Raw genomic sequence first — 25,220 nt, 5'->3', positions numbered from 1 at the left:
GTAAACATCTAAACAGGGAAAGGAAGCCACCTTCAGGGAGCCGGGAGAATGGTGATTAGTCTGGCATCAGTTTTCTTTATACTAACAGGACACACTGCGTTAGAAGGTAGTGGAGTAATGTCTTCAAGGTTCTGAGGGAGAGAATGTGTAACTGAAATATTTTATACCCAGTCAAGTTATCCTTTCAGTAAAAGAATCCACAAACAGTGCTGTTTCATAATAGAACAATTGTTAACCTGTCTTGAGAAAGTCTACTTGATAGTAAAACCCTGCTAAGCAACAGATAAATCAAGATAAGAATTTAGGACTGGGGAAGCTGTTGTAGAGGACTTGTGGTGGGCATAAACCCCACCTTAGAAAGATTGGGTATTTTGGTTATAGATCATAATCTATATGTCATAAACCCTGAAAAATTATATCACGAAAATCTGGATGTTGGGAAGGTATAGTGGGAAGAGGTGTGCTCCTTTCCTCCTCTTAACACGTAAGATACCATCTAAAGTTAAAATAAGTAATTAAAGAAATAAAGGTCCCAACCTCTTAAAGGAATGTTATTCACAATATATTAATAATGAAAATTTCTGTATGCTATTTTGATTTTTTTAACTTGATCGTACTTTTCTATACAGTGCAAATATTGTAGTTATTTTCTTAGTAACTTGCAGCAATTGTGAATAATGTGTTAAATTGCTGAGGAGTTGAGTTACACAATTAAAGAAAAATGCTATTTACACATCAGTCACCAGTGATGCAGAATCTCGCTTCTCTCCGAGCTTCATGCCTCAGTGGTCCCTCTTCCACTCGCCCTTCTGATTTATAGCTTTCATGTTAACAGAGATGAAAGTTGTGGGTTGTTGAATTCTATTCTCAAATATCTCCTTTTACATTTTTGTATTTTAAGGTATATTTTGATTACATGAGAAGCTGGATCCAAATGCTACAGCAATTACCTCAAGCATCTCATAGTTTAAAGAATCTGTTAGAAGAAGAATGGAATTTCACCAAAGAAATAATCCATTACATCCGGGGAGGAGAAGCACAGGCTGGAAAACTTTTCTGGTACGAATCCTTATACGCCTGTCTTCCTTTCTCACTTGTACTCCTGGTTTGCTCGCCAGTTCTATTCTATATGTTTGAATGTTTAGTTACGTGAAAATGACAATCATTCATATCTTTTGTGTGCCCCTCTCCCAAGTTTTGTTATCCTTAGAGCAGTGGTTCTCAGCCAGGGGTGATTTGCCCTCTGGGGACACGTGGCGGTGTCTGGAAACAGTTCTGATTCTACTGACTGGGAGGGGCTACTGGCATCTAGTGGGAACAGGCCAGGGATGCTGCTGAACATCCTACAATGCGCAGAGCACAGGACAGCCCCCTCCAAACAAAAATTATCCACCCAAAATGTCAATTTTGAAGTTGAGAAATCTTGCCTTAGAATACACCCTCTTGGTTATACAAAAGGAGGAGAATTTAAGGCTTCTGACAAGTGGAGTAGACCTGTAGACCTTTTGTATCAGTCTTGGTGGGCACTTCCAAAGCCTAACAAGTATGTATTTTCACTGATACTGTTTTGGGAATGTAATACTAATCACAGAATCTCTTTATAAACTTGAGTATTTGTATATGGTGAAAGAATTGAAACGTAAACCAAGGAAAAGCATTAGGGAGTGGGGAGTGCTCACTGGTCTGTCTGTTCTAGGAAATGAATGTATCTTCTCGAGTACAGGCACCTGAATGTTGAATGTGGGGTGCGTGGTGTTTGCTGGGGGCCACTCCCCTGCTGACTGACTGAGGACCAGGCCTCTCCTTGGCTCTAAACTCTGCTGCAGTTCTTCGGTGCTGCCTTCTCTCACTTGCCCCATCAGCCATTTTATTTCTTCATTTCCTTTTTATGAGTTCTTTTATACCCAGCTCATGTTTCCTTCCCCTCCCGTTATGTGCACTCTTTAGGACTTCAGCTTTTACAGAGTTCTCTTCTCACTTCAGAAACTCATTGTCCTCACTCTGATGGTCTTTGTTCCATGCTCAGTATCTCAGGATGTTGTATTCACTTTTCTGCCGTAACCACCCGTTCTTTTTATGTTTTCCTCTGTCTTTATTTTGAGTGAACAGTGAACTTGCTCTTGTCTCAGGACTCATCCAGTCCTTCAGGCCGCGGTTCCCAGTCTGTCCTGTTTTCCTATTCAGATTGGTTCTCATAGTCAGCCTTATGAAAAAATGCATTCATTACCATCTTCAGCATCTCTCCCCCTCTTAATTTTCCACTGTTCTGCTTTGCCTGTAATTTCTTCTGTTTGCATCTTCTGTTCTCAGGCTGTCAAGCTTTGTTAAGGAAATTTTTTTAAAAGGTTACTGTTTCATTTCACTACCAATGCTTGTTATATAATTTCTTTGTACCCTCACTTTGTACCCTGTCACTCTCTTTGTTTTTGTCTTTTGCTTGTCCTTCAGGTTCCGTTCAGTGCAGTCTCTGGCCTTCAACTTCATATTCGTGTTCTGAGAAGCTCCAGAGCTTTTTCATTGCCTCTGCTGTGGGACTGTCCACCTGCACTGTTCTGGGTCTGGGCGTTTGTTGTGTTACTGCCACATTCTGCTTCATACACGATTTCTCCCAGGCTCGGTCAGTCTTGGCATTAACCCTGACTCCTTTCTTTCTCTCGCACACCACCTCCAATTCCACGTGGCTGTCCCTCAGAATACATGCAGGATCCGACCTCTGCTCACCACCGCCCAGTTCCCCTCTTCCCAGCCTGTTGTTTCTTGTTTTGCTGTCGTAGCTCTGAAGTCGTCTCTCCTTCTGTGCTTCATCTTCTGTGGGTTATCCTCAGTGATCTTGTTAAAAGGTACATCAGACCATTTTTACCTCTGCTCCAGATATGCCAGTGGCCCTCCTCCTTACTCAAATAAAAGTGAGAATGCCTAAACAGTGGCCCATAAGGCCTGGTACAGTCTGGCTTTTCGCTAAATCTTTGTCCTCATCTCCTAGGTTCTCCGGTGCTTGCTCTGCAGCCACAGGAGGTTCCTTCCTGTGTTTCATAGGCTGGGCCTGCTCTGTCCTCAGGCTCTGTCCTCAGCACTTGCTGGTCCCTCTACTTGGACGGCTCTTCACCAGTTATTTCCATGACTCATTTCCCCACTTCCTGTCGGTTTTTGGCCAAGTGTTACCTTCTGCATATTAAAAGTTGAAATTCCTACCTGCAAGTACACCTTAGCTTTCTTCCCTGTTTTATTTCTCTCCATAGAACTTATCAGTGTCTGAAATACTGTATATATATTTTTAAATTTTATTTATTTATTTTTCTCCATTCACTGGAGGCATTTTATCTGTTTTGTTCAGTACTGCTTACTCCATAACAGATACTGAATATTTGTTGAATAAATTGATCCTGAATATCCTTGTATACTACTGCTCTTAAAAGCATGTTTCCAATCAGGACATTTTTGCACTCGGTTTTTTTTTTTTTTTTTGCGGTACGCAGGCCTCTCACTGCTGTGGCCTCTCCCATTGCGGAGCACAGGCTCCGGACGCGCAGGCTCAGCGGCCATGGCTCACGGGCCCAGCCGCTCCGCGGCATGTGGGATCCTCCCAGACCGGGGCAGGAACCCATGTCCCCTGCATCGGCAGGCGGACTCCCAACCACTGCGCCACCAGGGAAGCCCCCACTCGGTTATTTTTAAAGCCCACCCTCTTTGCCTACCAAAGGAAGATCACACAGTTACATGACACCCAGGGCCTTCCACAGCACGGCCCGGTTACCCTCCTCGTCTTATTCCCCCCTCCTCTGCTCTTTCCAGGTTGACAGTTTCTTTTCACAGACATGCCTCTTGCTGGACACACCCTCACGCCCTTTGATCGTATTTATTGTCCTTCCTGGACTTTCCTTCCCCCTCCCCCATTCTCTTCCTGTCAGAGCCACTCTTCCCACTGTTGCAGGTGCTGCAGTTCTGCATTGCCTGCGAGGCCCATTGGGCTCCTCCCTTCAGCTGGGTTTGATCTCCCCTCGCAGTTACCTTCTGCACCATCCGATGTTGGTTGTCGACTTACCTGCTCTGTGTTACTAGGTTATAAGCTCCTTTTCAGCATAGAAGCCAGTAAGCTGCTGTTGAGCTTTTCCTAGACTCATTTAGATTTATTTTATACGCTTGGGTTTGCATTTTAACCCTAGTATCTAGATTGTATACTTGATGAAAAGCATCAGCTGATTAGAGTAGTTTATGTTTATGGACTATGAAAGCTAACTGTGAGGGAAGTTTTTAAAAACAATTACATTTAAGGCATTCACTTTATTTCTTACGCCCTCGTTCAGTTCATTAAGCTTTTAAAAAATATCTTGTAGATATATGTTTGAGGCCATTTTATACCATTTTGAACATTTGTTTAAGATGAAAATAACATTTGTGTGATAATTACATAGCTACTGGGAATGTAATTTAAGATTTCAAGGTTTATAATGAAAAACTGGTTGTAGAACAAAGGTACATACATTCCATAATAGAGATTTCTACTTTTTTCGCATTAATCGTGATTTTATATTAAAAGAAAATTCTCACTGTCATTGATTTTTAAACTATGAAAATAATAGCTGAATCTTTGAGCTTCTCATTCAAGAATTAGAATGAGTGAGGACAGTCTTTCTTCTCTGGTTTACTCTTGTTGTTTTTGCTCCCTTAGTGACATTGCAGGAATGCTGCTGAAATCTACAGGAAGTTTTCTAGAATTTGGCTTACAGGAGAGCTGTGCAGAATTTTGGACCAGTGCTGATGATAGTAGTGCTTCGGATGAAATAAGGTTGAAGTTGCATTTTCTTTCCTCTCCCATCTTTTATTTCATGTAGCTTTATTCTTGGGAATGGGCCTGAAATGAGCCTTGTTAACACCAAATCATCTTAGACTTGGAGAATTTGGGCAGTAGACATAAAGGGGTTTATTTCTGACTACTGTATTGTCTTTTTGTATGATCCCTTAGTTGTGGTTTTATGTAAACTTGTCTTTGAAGGTGATTTTTATTTAGCCTAATAAAAACGGTGTCCTTAGAGAAAATGTTGTTTAAGTTGACTAAACATGAGTAGGGTAGAATTCGTTCACATGTTCTGGAATGTCTTTAATTAAATAATTGTTTCTGTCCTTTAAAGACTCTGTAGCAGTCCATGAATACCTTTAATTGATAGGTGGTAGATTTTTATTGTTTTTACACTAAGCTTATCCCTTCTGTTGAACTTTAAGCTTGAGTACCTGAAACCATGGCTTGCACATCTACTGCATTTCCTCCAATTCTGTGCAGATGGCATGGAGGATGACCATGTTAAAGTGCTGTTTTTGTGGCATATGTAATACTCATATAGCTACTTTGTGACCAGTTATCAGCAATATCCTATGAGTCAACATTGGGAAGTGCTCAGGCAGAACTCACTTCTCTAGAGATGTTTTCTCTCACTTTCCAAAATTCGATAAAAAACACATTTTTGGGTTTCAGACCACTGGGATGTCTTTAGGCCAGGATTAGAGAAAGACGTGACCACATAGGCTCTCACCTGGGAAAATACCTAATAGCTGAGAAATGGGGTGAATTAGTTTGTAGAAGGTCTTGCAGTTTTGAACGCAAACATGGAAGATTCAAAATACAAGAATTCAAGAATTAAGATGGTGAAGTAGAGAATGGGTCTGATAATGCTCTGATTGTTTACCAGGGATGGATCTAGACGTGGGTTCACGTGCAGTGGTTTGTGGGGTTGACTCGTCCTGGCTGCAGAGAGGCCACGGGCCTTGTGCCCGTCCCTTCCCAAGTCATAGCTCAGTGATGTCCTCTTGGTGGATTGAAAACAGCTGTGATGGGAGTATTCACACCATGAAAGTTGGCAAACACCACACAAGACAGTATTTTGGGAGGGGGCAGGTTGTTAAACGTTTCCTGGTTCACTACTATTATATATATATTCCTTTTTAGTTAGATGATGAGCTGGGAGTCAATAACTTATTTCAAACTCCAAGAATTATCCTGATGAAGCCTTTAGAAGATTGAGCGTACTCTTATTTGGAGGTTATCAAGTGTGCCTTACTTATTTAAAAAATACAAGTACTTTCTAGAAAGCTGTGGGGAGCAAGGTTCTGAACATTACGAATCCATTCCCAATAATTGCTTGCTTCTAAAATCTTCGGTCTTTATTAACATGATTTGGAATTTGCTTCATCTGTATTGTTGTGTATTTCTTGGCACACCGTAATGTATTCTAACTGGATTTCAATCAACTTGGCAGGAGATCTGTTATAGAGATCAGTCGAGCACTGAAGGAGCTCTTTCACGAGGCTAGAGAAAGAGCCTCCAAAGCCCTTGGATTTGCTAAAATGCTGAGAAAGGTGAGTTAACAATCCTGATTAATTATTATTTTTTTCTTATTTTTCTTTTATCTTACTTTTTAAAAAGCTAACCCTAAAGAAGTTTCTTTGTAACTGTGATCCTAGGACCTGGAAATAGCTGCAGAGTTCATACTTTCAGCCCCAGTTAGAGACCTTCTGGATGTCCTGAAATCAAAACAGTACGTTAAGGTATGTATTTAAGGTGGCATAATTATTTTACCTTTCTTACTTTACTCTAAAACAGACAGACTTTTTCTTAAAGGTCTAGATAGTAAATATTTTAGGCTTTGCAGGCCACATGTGGACCCCAGTTTTAAGACTGTCCCATAATTTCCCAACGCAACAATTAGAAAGAGGTTTTCATACTTGACTTACTAACTCGTTTTAAGAACGCAGAAGAAAAACCCCAAACATTTACTCATACAATATAATTTATCAAATTATTTACACATATATATTAAAAATAATGTCTATAAAGTAATGTGTTGCTTTTAAGTAATTGTTTTTTCACCCTCACATTTCCTGAAACAATTCAAACTTTCTACGTGAATCTTTGATGTCAGTGTCCTGGCCATCACTAGACCCACTTTTTTTTTTTTTTTTTTTTTTTTTGCGGTACGCGGGCCTCTCACTGCTGTGGCCTCTCCCGTTGCGGAGCACAGGCTCCAGACGCACAGGCTCAGTGGCCATGGCTCACGGGCCCAGCTGCTCTGCAGCATGTGGGATCTTCCCGGACCGGGACACGAACCTGTGTCCCCTGCATCGGCAGGTGGACTCTCAACCACTGAGCCACCAGGGAAGCCCTAGACCCACTTTTTGAGTCACCATCTTTGCTCCCATCTAAGCTGTTTGAGCTTAGTACTCTTAGAATCTGTGTATGACGTCACGGGAAGTTTTATCCCACATGTGTTTATGTGTGACTTGTACAACGTGATCACGTATGTACCCCTTGTTAAAGTGATCTTTAAAAGGCTTTTTACGGTGCCCCTGTCAAAAATAATTAGTGGATCTGTATTAACATTTTTTGCCTTTCACTGAGTCAGGTGACTTTCTGTTTCAAAGCCATCGTGCCCGCGTCCTCCCCGGGGATCCTGCTCCTGGTGCTAAAGACCCTAATAGCCACCAGTGCCCGCTGCAGGGCATTGCGCTATGGGAGCAGCTTTGCATAAAAACTGCACTGCAGAGTGGCATTCACTGAGGTTGTTTCAGGCCGACATTCTTCCCCTGATGAGTGTTCTCTTTGTTGTTGAAAATAAAGAAATTGGAGGATTCCCTGTATGCAGAGGACCTTTACCAAGCCTCTCCCCCAGGAGAGTCACACTCTCCCTGCTGCAGTCACACTGAACTGAGTTCCAGTCGGCTCTCCGTATCTGCGGGTTCTGCAGTCGCTGATTCAACTAACTGTAAATTGAAAATAGTTAGGAAAAAAACATTCCTGAAAGTTTCAAAAAGCAAAACTTGAATTTGCAACATGCTGGCAACTATTTTCATAGCATTTACATTGTATTTACAACCTTTTACATAGCATTCACATTGTATTTGGTATTATAAGTAATCTAGAGATGATTTGAAGTATACGGGAGGTTGTGTATAGGTTACATGCAAATACTACGCCACTTTATATAAGGGACTTGAGCATCCACAGATGTTGGTATCCAAGGGGGTCTCGGAACCAGGCCTCTGTGGATGGCCAGGGATGACGGGACTTGCCGCCCCGCTCATAGCTCTAATTAATGCCTTTCCCACATCTCCTTGCCCAAACCCACTTGTCTTTTTCTAGTTTTGGTTTGTTTTTTTTAAAATAACATTTCTATAATACACTGTGTTCTTTAATTCAAGATTTTGGATTGTTTCTTTTCCAGGTACAAATTCCTGGCTTAGAAAACTTGCAGGTGTTTGTTCCAGACAGCATTGCTGAGGAGAAGAGTATTATTTTGCAGTTACTCAATGCAGCCGCAGGAAAGGACTGCTCGAAAGACTCCTATGAGCTACTAATCGACGCCTATCTGCTTCTCACCAAACATAGCGACCGCGCTCAGGACTCAGCTGGCAGCTGGGCCACGTGGGAGGCACAGCCTGTCAAAATTGTGCCTCAGGTGGAGACTGTTGATACCTTGAGAAGCATGCAGGTCTGTCTCACTCCCGGTCCCTGCCCCACTGTTCCCCACCCTGGAAGCAGTATTGCTTACTTAAAATAGTTTTAGGAAAAAGGAATTGTGAGCAGCTCATGAATGATTGGTTTAAGCAGTCTCAAGTATCCACTTCCCCGAAATAGACCTTGATGTTTTGATAGATAGTTTTGTAGCATTATTGTACTAAAATATTCTGGCAAATTCTTTAAGTACGTTCAATTACACCAAAATACTTGAAAAGTTTTATTTATATCTTTCCTTACTCCAGCCATGTATGTCGTTAGATCCAACCACCCCTGATCTGAAAGGAGTTATCTCCTCCTTTAATCTGTAGTTCCAGAAACCCCAGTTCTCCAAGTACTCTGATTTGCTGGCTACTTAAGTTTTCATTTTTGTAGTCAAGGTTGTCACCTGCCTAACAGGGATCCCATGACAATCTGTGTAACTCAGTAATTCCAACTGTAGGAAGCCTCCTCATGCCTCTGTGTTCAGCTCTGGAACAGCGGTGGTGAGTGCACATGTGCACCTCGAACTCAGCCAGACCAGAGCTGGACACCCCGGGCAACTGTCCCCTCAGCTCTGCGAATCTGCCTTTTCTCTTGTACTCCCTGTCTCAGTGACTGGTGCCCTGTTCACTCAGTTGTTTAAACCAGGATGGGACAGTTCATAGAATTTCGGCCTCCCCCCACTTCCACTTAGTCACTAGCCCCCGCACCGAAGCCTTTCTAGTAAATGAGCCTTTCTCTGCATCCCCAGAGCAGCTGCCGTGGTCAGACCTTATCATCCCTTTCCTGGACTGTTGCAGGGCCCTCCTTGCTTCAACCCTCGCCTTCCCTCCCTCCAATTCTGTATTTGTTTGCTTGTTTTGGTACTTCTAGAATGATCCTTATAATTCATACATCTCATCACAGGTCTACTCAAAATACTGCAATGACCATCACTTAAAGAATACAAATAATAAAGTCTTGATTTCTGTTTCATGCAAGGCCCCTCTTCTCATCCCACTTTTATTCCTGCATTTTCTGTCTACACATGCTGCTTCAACACACACACACACACACACACACACTCTCTCTCTCTCTCTCTCTCTCTCTCTCGCTCTCTCTCTCTCACACACACACACTCTCTGCTCCAGGAGTAATGAATTTCTTGGAGTTCTAGCATACTTCAAAGACTTCATGCCCACATAATTCCGGGGGACTCCTCCCCGTTGCGCTGAGATCGAACCGTCCATGCCCCCTGCAGTGTGCTGCTCCATGGGAGCAACTGTGCTTGACAACTACTTTCTGATCAGATGGTTGCTGGCCTGGTGGCCCTGAGGTTGGTGTTGTTTTGGGACTGGGGGTTGAACTAGAGTGGAAAACTAAGTGGGTCTGTGTTTAAGCCCTGTGCTTGCTTTTCCTCCCAGGTGGATAATCTTTTACTAGTTGTCATGGAGTCTGCCCATCTCATAATTCATAGAAAAACTTTCCAGCAGTCCACTGAAGGACTCATGACTCTACGCCAGGAGCAGACATCCAGTCAGCCCGTCATCGCCAAAGCTTTGCAGCAGCTGAAGGTATTTCACCATCAACTCTACCGTAACTAATTTATTTACGTTTGGTGTAATGCTAGGGAAGAATCAGTTTGTTATAATTTAAGTCACTCCAGGGACTTGAACTCTTAAATCGTCCTCCCTATTCTCCCTCTCTTCCCATTTTTCCCATGTCTAAATTAAAAACTTCCTGGAACTTTCTTGGAACTGTGTAACATTAGAATTGGAGAGGATAAAAATTTGAATCGTTACCTGACTTCTTAATGGTCACGTGGTTGGTTAGTATTGGACTTTTAGGTCTCCTCATTCCTAATCCAAGTTTATTTCTCCTTTAGCAATTACCAGTGTTTACTAGAGGCACCTTAAGTCAAAAATGTGTAATTTAAAAGAAGAGTTATTTATTCTTTCATTTCACAGATGATTCAGTCAAATTAATTGAGAAAGCTGGTTGCAGACAGGCGGAAAGGCCTTCCAGTTCATGACAAAGCAGAGCCTTGCCTTCTCTGCTATTATTTCCCATTTTCTCCTGCTTCCTATGTTGCACTCCATTTATCAGTCTTGGTCTCAGGCACACTTTCCCGCAGCCCGCCAGTCTTCTCAGTCACATTAAGGCTTGACTTCTTGAAGAAGAAGGACTTCTTGAAATTACAAGTAGTTTTGATAAACGTTTGTTTTCCTTTTGTCAATCTGATGTGTCTTATTTATCTATAAACATTCTTTCTTACAGATTGTCACCCCACTCAGATACCAGGGCAGGGGACTTTTGTTTTTTCTTTTAGTTTGAGTTAATGAATTCCGGAGAGTACAAAACTATATAAGATATTGATTATTCTTGAGCTTAAGGAATTTGTAGCCTTAAGGATCTAAACTGTCACACTAAAGTACAGAGGAGGGAGAGATTAGATCCTCCTAGTAGCATCTGGGAATTGCTGCCATGGAGACATTTCAGCTTGGGAGTATTTCAAAAGATGACAATTGGGAAGGGACCAATAAGAGAAACATTTGGGCATTGGTGTCTGTGCATCAGGGTTACGCTCACTGAATATCTAGCAGTCTGATTTGGTTGGATCTTGGTGTATACAGTGGAAAGTAGTGAGAGATGAGGTTAGTAAAATCAGGTGGGCAAAAATCAGGCTGTTGAGAGATTTTGGATTTCATCTTATAAGCTCCAGAGAATTGTCGAAGATTTTGGAAGAGTATTTTGGAATACTGTGTAGAGGAACTACCTGATAGAGACATGTGTATATGTGTGTGTGTTTAAGGGTGGGTGGAAAGGGAACCCAATTTGGAGCTGTTGTACTATTAATTAGGGAAGACAACAAAGCTTGAGCTAGGGCAGGGTTTCTCAACCCCCATACTGGTGACATTTTAGGTCAGTCAGTAATTCTTAGTTTGGGGGAGCTGCCCTGTGTGTTGTAAGATGCCTGGCAGCATCCCTGGCCTCTGCACAGTAGACGCCAGTAGATTTCACAACACCCCATCACCTCATGTCTGGACAACCAGAAATATCTCCAGACGTGCCAGTGTCCCCTGGGGTGGTAACATTGGCCCCGATTGAGAACCCCTGAGCAGGGGGATAAGAAGGACAGTACGACTAATGACACTGGGGGTCATTTAGAAATCATAGTTCACTCTGTGGAATTGAAGCCATACTTACACTTGAGCAACCACCGAGGGGAGAAAACAGCTGGTGGTTGATAGGCAGCAATATCGAAGCTGTAAGCATCTATTCAAAGACCACCTTGTAATTAGGCATTGTATTTTTTTTTGTTTTGTTTTACTTTTACTTGTTGACAGTTTGCTTTATTTATTTATGGCTGTGTTGGGTCTTCGTTTCTGTGCGAGGGCTTTCTCTCATTGCGGCAAGCGGGGGCCACTCTTCATCGCGGTGCGCGGGCCTCTCACTATCGCGGCCTCTCTTGTTGCGGAGCACAGGCTCCAGACGCGCAGGCTCAGTAATTGTGGCTCACAGGCCCAGTTGCTCCGCGGCATGTGGGATCTTCCCAGACCAGGGCTCGAACCCGTGTCCCCTGCATTGGCAGGCAGATTCTCAACCACTGCGCCACCAGGGAAGCCCCTAGGCATTATATTTTAAATGGACTGTTTTCCTCTTGTATTTCATAAGTTTTTAAGAATACCTAATACAAATAAAAATGAAAATACTAAATTTTTTTCTGTTTTTGGTCATTCCTTTTGAATAACCAAAATAAATATGACTGGAATATATTACAATGGTCAATGTCTGTGATGATGAAAGAAATCTTCCTCTAAAATACAATAAGTATTGTGTGATTTGTTTCACTTTGGATTAATTATGGTTTGGGATTCTTTAGAATGATGCACTAGAGCTTTGCAACAGAATAAGTGATGCAATTGACCGAGTGGACCACATGTTCACCTCAGAATTTGACGCTGAAGTTGATGAATCTGAATCTGCTACGTTGCAGCAGTATTATCGAGAAGCCATGATTCAAGGGTACAATTTTGGGTTCGAGGTAGGTACAAAATAAGAGGAAAAACACAGTACAATTTTGCAATTGCTTTGTAACTTACTTATTACAGAAAGCATTAGGAATCTTGTACAGCAAATCTCATGATCTCATTATTGTAATCAAAGCTTAGTCAAGAATGTCATCTTACATCCCTGTTGAATATCAGAAATGCTGGGTTACTTTTAAACTGTCAGATATTTACCCAGTTTTTATTTTGTGTTAACAGCTATCCGCTTACATTTAAAAACCTTCTTTAAGAGATGTTTAATATCATAAAAGCATATTCTTAATTTCGACTTATGAGGAAGACATTTGTGAAATTGCATTTTAAGACATTATTTTCTCTATAACTCTTCACACCCTTTTTAGAATATGTGAAGTTCATTGGCTTTTGCTTTTCGCTTTTAGAAAAGTGACATTTAAACAGCATTATAGTGTTTAGGTATTTGTGTAATCGTTTTTCTTGATATACGTGAAATCTTCTTACAGTATCATAAAGAAGTCGTTCGTTTGATGTCTGGCGAGTTTAGACAGAAGATAGGAGACAAGTATATAAGCTTTGCCCGGAAATGGATGAATTACGTCCTGACTAAATGCGAGAGTGGTAGAGGGACAAGACCCAGGTAATGACCACGTAGGATGGCTCCTTCATGAGCCATGTGGGGTTGCTGATGCTTCATTCTTATATTTTATGTGGGATTTCTGAGCAGATGACACAAAAAGCATTTTGAACTCTTCGGTGATCAGTTTTTTTCTTCCTTTTTTTAAAAACAAACCTATTTACATAGAAACCCCCATAATTCTTGGAAAACTTTTTCTTTTGTAATATGTTCCAAAATGAGTCATCTTTAAGCAGTTCACATTCTCCCTGGACAGGTCTTCCTGATTGCTAATCTTCTTTTCTCCTTCATGAAATTTACGCCTGTTATTTAGTATAAATGGAAAAGAAATTGGTAACCTGTTCCTTTACTAAAAAGCCATCTGTCTTTCTCAAAACATGCTGTAAACTTACTCAACATGAGGCAGATGATAGAGACACACATGTGCTTTGTCCTAGATGGTAATTTTCCAATCAGATTACTTTTCAGTATTGTATAGACTAAAATGGCTGTGGCATTTGCTTGATTGTTTTGTGACTCTTGAACTTTTCCTCGTGACAGGTGGGCAACTCAAGGGTTTGACTTCCTGCAAGCCATTGAACCTGGTTTCATTTCAGCTTTACCAGAAGATGACTTCCTGGTATGGGATACTCTACAGTGTTTTTCCTTAAAAAACCCAAATAAGTGGATCACTCTCTATTTCTGATTGCGTATCTTTTTATTCATTTAAAACTGGTTCTCAAGTATGTTCACATAATTGTACTGATAATGCTGAGAGGTTAAAGCACTGATGACAGAGTAGGACATTCAGCGCTCTGTTTATAACAGTATTGTTCAGCTGACCAAGTCAGCGTACAGTTGTTTTTGCAGCCTGGCACTTACAAAATACGTGTCGGTTTTGTATTTTATAAAGTGCTGCTGCTTTTTCGCAGCTTAATAAAGAGCAAGGAATAGCTGTTTCACTTCAGTGTTAGTCGCCGTGCGGCATGCGGGATCTTAGTTCCCCAACCAGGAGTTGAACCCACGCCCGCTGCCGTGGAAGCACAGAGTTTTAACCACTGGACCGCCAGGGAAGTCCAGTGCACATCATTATAGAGCATGATGGCAAACATTAAATATTATCACCAGTATCGAGATAAATTCCATCAGATCAGAAAGATGTTGTTCAAATGTGAATTCATTCATTTAGCCTCCAAATAGTAGAGGAGATTATAGGAGTCCTTTGCTTGTGTACATCATTGCATTATGGGGAGCTGATAAAAAATGGAATTGTATATTATCTTAAATTATGTACAATTTATGTTTATACCTATTTTCTTTTAAACTAACTTTGAGATTATTTACTTAAGGATAGCCTGTTTCTTTTAAATATACCGAAAGCCTAATTTGTGCGACTTATATAATTGAGTGTACATTTTTTCTCTTTTCCTTTTCCATTTCCTTTGGTTTCTAGAGTTTACAAGCCCTGATGAATGAATGCATTGGCCATGTAATAGGAAAGCCACACAGTCCTATTACAGGTTTGTACCTTGGTAAGAAAACAGAGTGTTTCTCCTAGAACCTACTGTTTTGGGTGAGCACATTGTCTCATCATTGCAGTTCTTTACAATGCTATAGAGGTTCTCTAAGAGTATTCAGGAAAATGACAATGAAAGTTACAGGAATGAGGTGTATACCTAGAGAACGCCACAGTAGTCTTTCTGAATTTAACGGGAAGCTTAAAATGCGAGCACAAGGTGGTTGGTCTATGCTTGCCCACAGTATTAAACTACAGGTTTTTTCTTGTTACCCCGACACTCTCATTCTGTTCTCCCCACTAAATTCTTTTCCCCTGGGGAGGAGAGGCTTGGAGAACTAGCTGTCTGGTCAGAAGCAAGGCCTTTCTGGCTGCGGGTGGGTGAGTATAATTGTTCTGCTCTTCCTCCTCCCCTTTGGAAGGAGAATGAGTTTGTTTTCTTCACAGCTTTCCAAAGCACCCATTCCTCACTCATGTAGAAAATCCCTAACCGCTCCCCCCCATTCCTATCTGGTGTTACTTAAAAAAAGAAAAAAGTTCAGTTCTGCTATCATATACTTAAATTACAGTTTTCAGTTCCAGTTGCTATGTAGCTTTACAGTGTATGCTGAAACTTTAAAGCAAAATGTGTATCAGAAAACGGCTGTCTTACCCTATTCTTGAGATAGTAAACCAAAGCACAACTATACTTATATGTAATAAACAACCAAAAATGAAAACTTAGAAATTTTAAACATTTCATTTACACAAAAGAAAATAATTCATAAATGGTCACTTTATTGAGCAGCAGCTGTATCTTAAAGGGTACTTGCTAGCTACTCAAAGTTTAGTAGACCTGGCCTTTCTTAATGCTTGATTTCTTTACCTTTAAAATTCACCCCGTTTATACCTCTTTTTCTCCCAAGGCTGCTATGAAATGAAAGTTACCATTTATAAAACTATTTGAACATTTTATAGAAAACATGCTATATTCCCATCAATCTTTTGATTAAGCGTATTATCATAAATACTTTGAGTTTCTGATTTCCCAAAATGTTTCTCTAAGAATACATGAGAAATAATTCAGTAAAAATTACTTCTTTGAAGTATTTTATTACATAAGGAATCATTTTCATTGTAGAAAAAAATTACAACGTAGGAAATGCATGTAGTAAACATACATGTAGAAAAATATTACAAAGGGAAAAAAACCTCATACCCACATAGTCCACAGGTAGTCACTGCTAGCATGCGAGCCGCTGACTCTGCCTTGCCCCACGCTGCGGGTGGGACAGTCGGTTCGCAGCGCTCTCCGTGGGCACGAGTTGGCCTTCGTCCTCTCAGCCACTGGGGTGGTGGAAACTGCACTGGACGGAGAGCCAGATGGCCTGGCAGTCGAGTGACCTGGGGCTGCTCATTGAACATCTTTGCGCCTCCCCTACTAATGCTTAAAGTCAGATGCTAATGAGGGTTCAACAATGTAATGACGTTTTGTAAATTGTAGCGTTCTGCGCGTGGCAGGAGTCATTGTTGGGTTTTGTGCTCTTTCCTCACAAGAGACATTAATGAAAGTGAGAGCACATGGGTGTCGTTGCTGCTGCTCACTGTTGTCTCTCCCCCTGCTCTACCCTCAGAAGGATGGGTAGGTAGACACTCTGTCATTGTACGCAGATGGTAAGAGTCTGGTGTAGAACCTTCTATATTTTCTGCATACTCATATAATTACACGGATGCATTCTACCACACCTTTCTTTATGCCCATATAATCACGCAAGCACAGATGCCATTGTTTTTTTTCCTGCCATTTACTGTATAAAAATTGGATCACATTGGACATTAATCTCTGACAATTGTAGAAATCCCTCCATGTCAACAAGTATAGATCCAGTTCATTCTCTTTAGTGGCTACCTTGTGTCCATTGTGGATATTCTACAATTCTTTCCACCATTTCCTTATTTGTTTGGTTAGTTTTGCCATGAAAAACATCTCTATGATGAATGTTCACCACTGGTGAAATTTGAGCATCTATTTTATGTTTATTGGCCATTTGGATTTCCTTTTCAATGAAGTAGCAGAGTTTTGTAACAGATATACATACTCTTAAAAGAAATGTTCTGTTTCGTGAATGAGGAATGTTAAACTTGTGTGTGTGTGTTTTAACAGAACGTCTTTATGTTTATACCTTCATGGGAAATTTTTGTAGTAATTTTTGACTCAGTAGTTCTCAGTACGTTTGCTGAATTAAAGACATCAGCATTCTCACCAAATCGTTTTTGTTTTTTCTTTTTGCCTTTGAATTTGCCTATTGAATTACTTCCATTTAAGGTTGTGATAGTTGAGATAATGAGCCAGAGATACAAATTGCCTGGATTTCTTCATAACAATTACTTGATTTTTGTTTTGCAAGTTTTCCCTTCAGATCTCCCCGTTTTTGGTACTCCTCTCTCTCCTGTGTAGTGTTATTAAAAGTAAACAAAAACCATGAAGAAGTATTTTCATTTAGGATAAACATATTTAGAATAAAACCTACGTAGACTAAAATTATTAACATGTGAAGAGAAAATATGACATTTAAAAAAAAACTAGGGAGGGTTAAAACAAAGTTAAAAATCAGAGGAAAACATGTTAGGGAGAAATAGACCAAATATATCATATTCATGACTAGTTACATTTAGTCATTGGGGAAGTAGAATTGTCAGCATTTTTGTAATTGCTAGGTAAGGTCTCTTTTTAAATTTTGCTTAAAATTTTATCTAGTTTTTAAATTTTGTTTTAAATCTTATCCATATTTACCTTCTACCAGAATATTTAAAAGAAGAAGAGAAGAAAACATGTTCTGAAAAGAGTAATCAATTTAAACCACTGTCCATCCTCCTGATTTGGTTCAAAGGAATTAAACAAAACTCCCAGTACTCAGGAAAATGACAGTGACCTCTCCCCAGCTCAGGACCTATTGAAGTATCACCCCTGACCAGAATCTTTTTAAAAGTTCAGACAACATAAAGAACTCCTTTTTAGTGGAGAAATGCCACGTAAACCACATTTTCATCTGTCTCTGAAATGTGTAATATAATTTTATTAACTTTCAAAAAGTGACATTTTCCCAGCATTTCTGTATGTAGTACGATTTTCTTACTTATATAAATGGTTTTATTTTGATCACCAGCAAAGGTAAGCCACCTCCCATTTCCACTGAATTGCCTAGTTGGACAGTTTTCTGCTGACCCCTTAACAAGTTGCGTTTGTCGCTCTTTTCACTGGCAGCCATTCATCGGAACAGCCCCCGTCCTGTGAAGGTACCACGATGCCATAGCGACCCTCCTAACCCACATCTGATTATCCCAACTCCAGAGGGATTCAGGTATTTGTTGCTTGTCTAGTTGTTTGCTTTATGGATTCTTCTCTGATGTGCATGCTGACGCTCCAAGAGCTGCTGATGCTTTGCTCTAATACCAAATACTGTTTTCTGTGTTCTTGTTTATACATTGTAAAAAGCTCTTATTTTCGTTATCTTGAAGACACACCACAGTGCCTTAGTTACAAAAGAAGACTTGCAAGTTTAAAACAGACTTGTACCTTTCAAGATAACTTAGTTTCTCAGCTTATTTATAACCTCAAGCTACTAAATGCTTTCCAGCTTTGGAATAATTCTTTCTTTTCCTTTCTTTGAAAAATAACTTTAGGAAAACAAATTTGAGTGTGCATAGCATGGTAAACATTTGAAAAAAGGGGCTAAATGTCATTTTAAAACTGGAGAAAAAACTGGAGTGATCCTTCCAGTCTTGACTTTTATGTGTGTATGTAACTACGAAGCAACTTAAATTCTAAAGTGAGTTTGGAAACTCTGGTACATTCAAAATACTTACTTTGAATGTGGTGGCATTTCTGCATCTTGAAGTAGTGAGCATCTTTTCTCCCCTGTATAATCAGTTTTTAAAAGTTTGGTTTTTTACATTACTTGCTAGGAAAGGACCACAATTATTGTTAACAATAATTAGTTCGAAATTAGTTATTTTTCTTTTAAATTACCTAGACCTGAATCTCAAAGAACAGTTTGCATTTTATATTTGAAACTTATCTTTGGCTTCCTCGCCCGACTTTATTTTTCACGGACACCGCGGGAGAGCCCCTCCCCCGTCTCACCCGTGTTCCTGAAGCTCTTTTTCTCCTCCCAGCGCCCGGAGCGTGCCTGCGGACACGCGGAGCCTCAGCAGCCCCGCCGCTGCCGCTGCCGCTGCCACTGCCACCGCCGCCAGCGGTCGCCCCGGCCCCTCCGGCAGCGACTCTGCGCCGCCCAAACCCATCAGCAGTGCCCATGAGACCAGGTAGTCTCCCGACCAGCGTCACGTCTCCTCCCCCCGCCCCCGGGTGCGCGGCCGCCGTGACCTCAACTTTGGGGATGTGTCCCGGGACACGTGGGGCCTGCTTCCCCGCGGTGTGTGACGCTCAGGGGCCCTGCGTGGGGGGTCGTGGTCCCAAGGCTCCAGCACAAGTCGGTAATCTGCCTGATGTTTACATTTCTTTGGCACAAATGTTAACCAAAATGGCCAGAGTCTCTGCTCATAATAACTATGAAGAGGGTGTCAGAGGGAAGGACCCGGTCACTGATAGGAGAGTTTTGGCAAATAGTGCCTTTCCTGAGGAGTCGCTCAAAGATGACTTCTAGGTAATACCATTAGGTGGTGATTTGTTTTTCTAAGAGGATTACTTTTCTCACTCGGTTTCCTAATTTATACAGTTGTTGATTAGAAGTAGTTTGTAGTAGTGGAAAAATGAGTTCATGTGGTTTGCATCTCATATGGAGACTGGATCATTACTGGAGAGAGCTGTCAGACATTTGGCAGCCTCCAGAAAAATGTAAGTCTCTTGCATGAAGTCTTTTGTAGAAGTACTGAGGCTGTGGCAGTTTTTCCCGTTCTGGCTGGGTTTTTTTTGGGGGGGGCGGTGGGCAGGGAGGGTAGAAGATTTCATCCAGGTCTCATATGCTTAATGGAGAAAGGACATTTGGTGGTTCTTAATTCCCTCCCGTGCCTGGTAGAACGGACACCGTCACTATTCTCATCTTCCCATAAGGATGATGATAGAGTCGAACAAAACTGACCAAAAAAGATGAAATTTTGAGAGAACTCAGTGCTCTTATGCTGCTCCTAAGAAAAAATATTAGTATGTTGGCAGAAACATGACACATACTTTTAGAATTTAAAATAGACTAAAATATTTTTAGACTTAGTTTATAACAGTCTAAAATTTCTACATACAGATATTTCCATTTTTCTCATTCACTAAAATAATTAATATTCCTAATTTTTAGCGACAATTGTCTATAACCTAAAAAAAAATGCCGAAGTACTTTACAGCTTAAGCAGTCAACTAAAAAAATTAACAATTAACATTGAACAAATTCCCATTTACCCTCGTTTTCTCACGTTTAGAACATTTCATGGCAGACATTTCCACATGTGCTTCATGTCCCTGCGGGGGGTTGAAACTGTCTTTTTTATTCATGCAGTACGGGAAGTGATGTGCCCTAAAACGCTGTCATAGTTGAGGAGAACGCTCAGCCAGAACTCTGGTTCACACACAGTGTCTCCAGAACCGGAGGTTTCGTCAACTCTGGTTGAGAATTTTATAAATTGGTGGTGTGTGCGTTGAATGTACTTGAGTCTAGAAGTTAAAATACCTGCAGTCGGCCTCTCCCCGCGTTTTGTCCCCCAGGCTTTGCATTATGTAGTTTCTCAGCATGTTTTGAGCAGCATTTCAGAAGTGTTCTTCGTTTATGCTTTAGGACGATCCTTGAGATTTAGAAATTTTACTTCCATTGTAACATGCCATCTTGAAGGCCTTTGTTCACAGAGGAATAAAGTGACCTGTCCTTCCTGGCGGTGTGTGTGGCCATAGGTACAGAACAGCAGAGCCGTGAGGGCGTGCAGAGCCGCGGGTTGTCAGCCTCCCGGCCGCCTCCAGCCTTAACCCGGTGGCCCAGCCTCCCGCGCCTGTGCAGGGGCCACACGTGCCCCTCAGCCGGGGTCTCCGAGCAGCCCTGGGCCGTGAACAGGCTGTGAGGAGGCAGGGTGGTACCTGCGCTTTCTGACGTCGGCAGGCGTGTGTTCAGCCCTTGCCTGTCTTAGAGATACGTCAGCCACGGTGAAATTTTACTTTGCCCCACAGCTTCTGATAACTATTTTGATTCGATACAGTTTGACTTAGGAAATAGTCTGGGCTTCCGTTATTTTACTGTTGTTTAGACAACATTTCTGCAGCGTTCTGCTCGCTGGAGCTGCCTCTTACTGGTCTGCAAGAGCTGATTGTTCATGTTCCAGGAATCCTGCAAGCCAGTTGTTACGCCACGGAAATTGTTGAAGTCTGTACCCTGCCACTCCCCCTGCAACTGGTTGTTAAACGTTCACCCGTGCATCACTTCATCTAAGTGTGTTTTCTTGCCTGTTGCACTGGCAAAAATGTGAGGATGTCGAATTGGCTAATCTTCCTTCTGGGAAATCAGGAAACTAGAAACGTTGAGTGGCTTCTCCGTGGTCCCAGGCTTTGGCACAGCTTAGGAGTGGGGTGTGTTTCTTCACTTCAGCATCAGTGATTTTTCCAGGAAACACTGCCAAGACTCTTTGATGAACTAACGGCAGTGGAAGGTGTCCCCCTCACTTCAGACTTAACAAGTACTCTACCAGATTTGAGAGTTTAGGGAAATAAAAAGCAGTGCATACTTGATAATTTGTGAATGTCTGTCCAGTAGACCATGATGCTTTAAACCTACTCAGCCTATAATAAAAAAGAGCATAAATGCTACCATACTTCATTATATCATTCATTAAAAAAATATGCACTAAACTTGTTAATAAACTAACACTGTATTTATTTTGGATGATTTGAACTATAATTTTAACACTTTCCCTTATTTAATTCTGGGCTTAATTTAATCTTTATGGATTCATTCTGGATGGCTGAACACGTTATTCTGGAAAAGCAGCAAATTAACTTTGCCCTTTATGTGTTAAGCTTCCTGCTCTTTTGCACTTTTGCTTGGCTACTGCTTGGGAAATTGCTAGGTACTCCCTTACATTTGCTCATTAAGAGATTTGAGCTCTTTGAATCATGTACTGATTTTAGCACTTCAGATAGAATTAAGTACATAAATATAATGTGATGATTTTAAATATTAGCCAGATTTGGCTCATAATTTTTATCCATCCTGGGCTTAAATTATGGAGCTTTCAGCACATGTCAATAACACTTCTGTAAATACTGTTATATTTTTATTTTTGTTGCTGTTTTTAACATAAAACGATATAGGATGCAGTCAGGTTCTCATGCGTTCTCCTTCCAAACTCCAGGGACAGGTGTCTCAGTAGGAGCACTGCTACTTTGGGAGAATAATTCTTTGTTTGGGACTGTCCTTTGTGTTGTCCTTTACCCACTAGATGCCAGGTGTTCTTGTGGGGGGAAGTTACCCCCAGTTGAGAATCACTGCTCTGGAAGAATGTCACAGATCTTTCATTTTGAGTTCCATTGAATTGATAGCTTAATTTTTAAAAATATTAAAACAGGGGTTCCAGCGTCCCTGAGAATGATCGATTGGCTTCCATAGCGGCCGAATTGCAGTTTAGGTCCCTGAGTCGTCACTCGAGCCCCACGGAGGAGCGAGATGGTGAGTGTGTAAGGTGTCACCTGCATCTCCAGCCAGCCTAACCGTTTGTCTCAGTCCACCGGTTTCTGCTGTTAAGTCCTTTTAAAAGAAATGAAGAAAAGGAGTGACAGAGCCCTGTGAGAAGGATTAGTGCTGAACACGTCGGCCTTTTCATGCCTTTTTAGCTATATTTGCATTTCTTCTTTTTGTTGCCAAATAATTTTAAAAAGTTATTATTCCTGATATTTTAACTGTTGAGCACGCTTACTCACTTTAAAAATATAAAGTGGTACTGTGCTTGTTGATGATATGCTGAAGTTTTATTATAATGTAGAACTAGGAGTCTTTGCTCAGAAACCCCACGGTTGCTCCTGCTGTAACTCTGCTGGGCTCCTGGGCAGGGCCTCGGGAGGGGGGCCCCCAAAGAATCCAGCTTCTGCTCAGTATTCTAAGGTCTGTTACTTGTGGAAAGTTTTTGTGGTTAAAGTCCTGTAACTCCATTAACAACTTTTTAGCTTGGTGAAATTTGCTATAAATGATTGTAGAGACAGCTTTTCACACTCACCTCAAACAGAAATTAACCACCAGGAATGACAGGTTGATGGTAACTAATCATCGCTACTCACCATTTCAGTCTTGCTCTGAATTAAATAAGCTTATTTGTTTTATAAGTCTTAATTTGTATGAAAAAATACTTTCTGCAGAACCAGCATATCCAAAAGGTGATTCAAGTGGGTCAACTCGAAGAAGTTGGGAACTTCGGACACTTATCAGTCAGACTAAGGGTAAGAGAAAGAATGTTGAACTTAACACATTTAAGCATAAGGTGAGCAGTTTCAGCTAAAATATGCTTTAGCTTGTGAATTATTAGACCTTCTACGTTAATGTTTTGTGATCTTTTTTAGACGTCTGACACCACTTTCTGTCTGTGATGTGTTTGTGTGCATTTCCTATTTCTTATAAACTCCTTTGGAGCAGGAATATGTCTTACTCAGTTTTGTATTCTTTAAGCAGTATGATGGTTCATTTTATATGTCACCTGGGTGGGCCCTTAGCATAATTCTTTATACATGGTAGGAATATAGTAAATATTTGCGAAATGAGTAGCCATGTATTTCTTATGCTAAGAAGCTGAGAGAAAGCATTCATCTTATAAAGCAGTCAATCAGTATGAGCCATAAGTGATCAATATAAACCCGAAGAATAAACAGCAGAAAAATCCGTGGTCTAGCACAAAATGCTTTCACATATTCTTCGTCAAAACAGTCTTGAGTCATGGGCAGAAGAGAACCTGTTCTCTTTCTGTAAACGATAAAAGCTTCTGAGGGGCTAGATAATTTGGCCGAGGTCATCGTCGTAAGTGAGAGCTGGGACCAGACCGCACTCCTTCTGCCTTCAGGCCATGCTCTTCCCACCACAGCTCCCCTTCGGAAAGTGTGAGACTGAGAAGCAGAAGAGCCGTCACCGGGCCTGGAGCAGCCAGGAGGGATTCCAGGGAGGGCTGAGGCTTGGGCTGGCCCCTGAAGGAAAGAGGTCTGCTTCAGGCCAAGAGGAAAAGTACCCAATGAGAAACACATCTGGAGGCCCAGTGACTGAAGAATAGACCAGCCGGCCTGGCCCGGCCCGGCCTGGATAGCATAGATGTAAATGGAGGTGGAACTGAAAGGGTAGAGGAGACCTGATCGCGGCCAGTCTTCAGCGATGGGCTAGGGGATTAAGGCCTTACCCAGAGATGGCGGGCGGCCCCTGAAGCCTCTTGAGCTGGAAAGCCTCTTATGTTCAGGGAGTGCGAGGGTGGGAGGAAGGAGGACACTGAGGAAGCTTAACCTGCTGGCCTGCATTGGGGAGGAAAATAGGGAGGAGGGCTAGAATGCCGTTGTAGTAATACAGCGTAAAGTAAGATACTGGACTAAGGTGGGATTTTTAAAAAGCCATGGAAGCAAAAACAGCTGTGATGCCACATTTGACAGGCCTGGGCAAGCTAGGCGTGGTAGAGGGTTTGGAGTTGGGCGGAGATTTCCTCGGCTTGAGTCTGGTGACAGGGAAGAGGGTCTCTCCAGGGGCTCTCACGTAACCGGTAGTTCCCATGGATACCAGGTCTTCGTGATAATTTTCAAAACAAATACTTTGTTGTCAAGTAAACTTGGGAACTCTTGGGAGACTTACAGCTGACACTGACATATGAAAGACTGGGAAATCTTGAGAAATGTTTACTGTTAAAAAAAAAATAGGCCTTTCCCAGAAATATTTGACAGTGGAGTCCATGACCTCACAGCTATGAAATCTTATTCAGTGCTGAGTAGACTTGATGTGTCATGTATTGAGGTAAGGGAAACAAGGATCCATGTTCTTAAGAAATGATTGTAGTCAGACACTGTAATTGGACCGTTATAAATCCCTGGGAATTTCTCTTCTCACAGTAACCTTTCAATCATCCCAGTCCTCAGTGATCTCTTAGACAGAAAATTCAGGCTCTTAGATGGCCAGTTAGGGTACAGTATGAGAAATACGGTAGTAGAGATGTATATAAAGAAAGCAGTGCTTTTCACATTCTGGGTTTTGACCCTTTAGTGGGTTGTAAAATCAGCACTAAAAATAAAACTGGGGCTTCCCTGGTGGCGCAGTGGTTGAGAGTCCGCCTGCCAATGCAGGGGACACGGGTTCGTGCCCCAGTCCAGGAAGATCCCACATGCCGCATAGCGGCTGGGCCCGTGAGGCATGGCTGCTGAGCCTGTGCGTCCGGAGCCTTTTTTCCACAACGGGAGAGGCCACAACAGTGAGAGGCCCGCGTACCGCAAAAAAAAAAAAAAAAAAAAAACTGGACGGAATCCTAGTCACATGTAGGAAGAATAATAGTGTTTCATGAAACTGTAGTTTTAGATATCTATATGTGTAAAAGATATTTCTTACTGTAAATCATGATAAAATATGTCAGAGAAATAGAGATAGCTTGATGGGAAAATAAGGAATAATAATA

At 41.5% G+C, this 25,220-nt stretch overlaps 1 protein-coding gene across 7 annotated transcripts in view; it reads left to right on the top strand.

Moving 5' to 3' along the window:
- MAP3K4 (mitogen-activated protein kinase kinase kinase 4) overlaps positions 1-25,220 on the top strand; it is a 165,933-nt gene that overhangs the window by 129,308 nt on the left and 11,405 nt on the right. For 4 of the 7 annotated variants that reach the window (XM_082633505.1, XM_082633503.1, XM_082633502.1 and 1 more), the window contains 14 exons: positions 902-1,059; positions 4,670-4,786; positions 6,252-6,351; positions 6,457-6,540; positions 8,214-8,480; positions 9,892-10,041; positions 12,351-12,512; positions 12,999-13,132; positions 13,670-13,748; positions 14,562-14,640; positions 17,869-17,965; positions 18,780-18,929; positions 22,164-22,264; positions 22,948-23,028. In XM_082633505.1, coding sequence (XP_082489631.1) covers positions 902-1,059; positions 4,670-4,786; positions 6,252-6,351; positions 6,457-6,540; positions 8,214-8,480; positions 9,892-10,041; positions 12,351-12,512; positions 12,999-13,132; positions 13,670-13,748; positions 14,562-14,640; positions 17,869-17,965; positions 18,780-18,929; positions 22,164-22,264; positions 22,948-23,028 — 1,759 coding nt within the window. The remainder of the gene's footprint in view (positions 1-901; positions 1,060-4,669; positions 4,787-6,251; positions 6,352-6,456; positions 6,541-8,213; positions 8,481-9,891; positions 10,042-12,350; positions 12,513-12,998; positions 13,133-13,669; positions 13,749-14,561; positions 14,641-17,868; positions 17,966-18,779; positions 18,930-22,163; positions 22,265-22,947; positions 23,029-25,220) is intronic. The other 3 variants (XM_082633504.1, XM_082633507.1, XM_082633506.1) reach the window with 3 other exon arrangements.

This window comes from Mesoplodon mirus (genome assembly GCF_964341445.2).
Source record: "Mesoplodon mirus genome assembly, chromosome: 10".
Taxonomy (NCBI): Eukaryota; Metazoa; Chordata; class Mammalia; order Artiodactyla; family Ziphiidae; genus Mesoplodon; species Mesoplodon mirus.
Note: the sequence above shows the minus strand (reverse complement) of the source record. Positions and strands in the feature narration are given on the sequence as shown.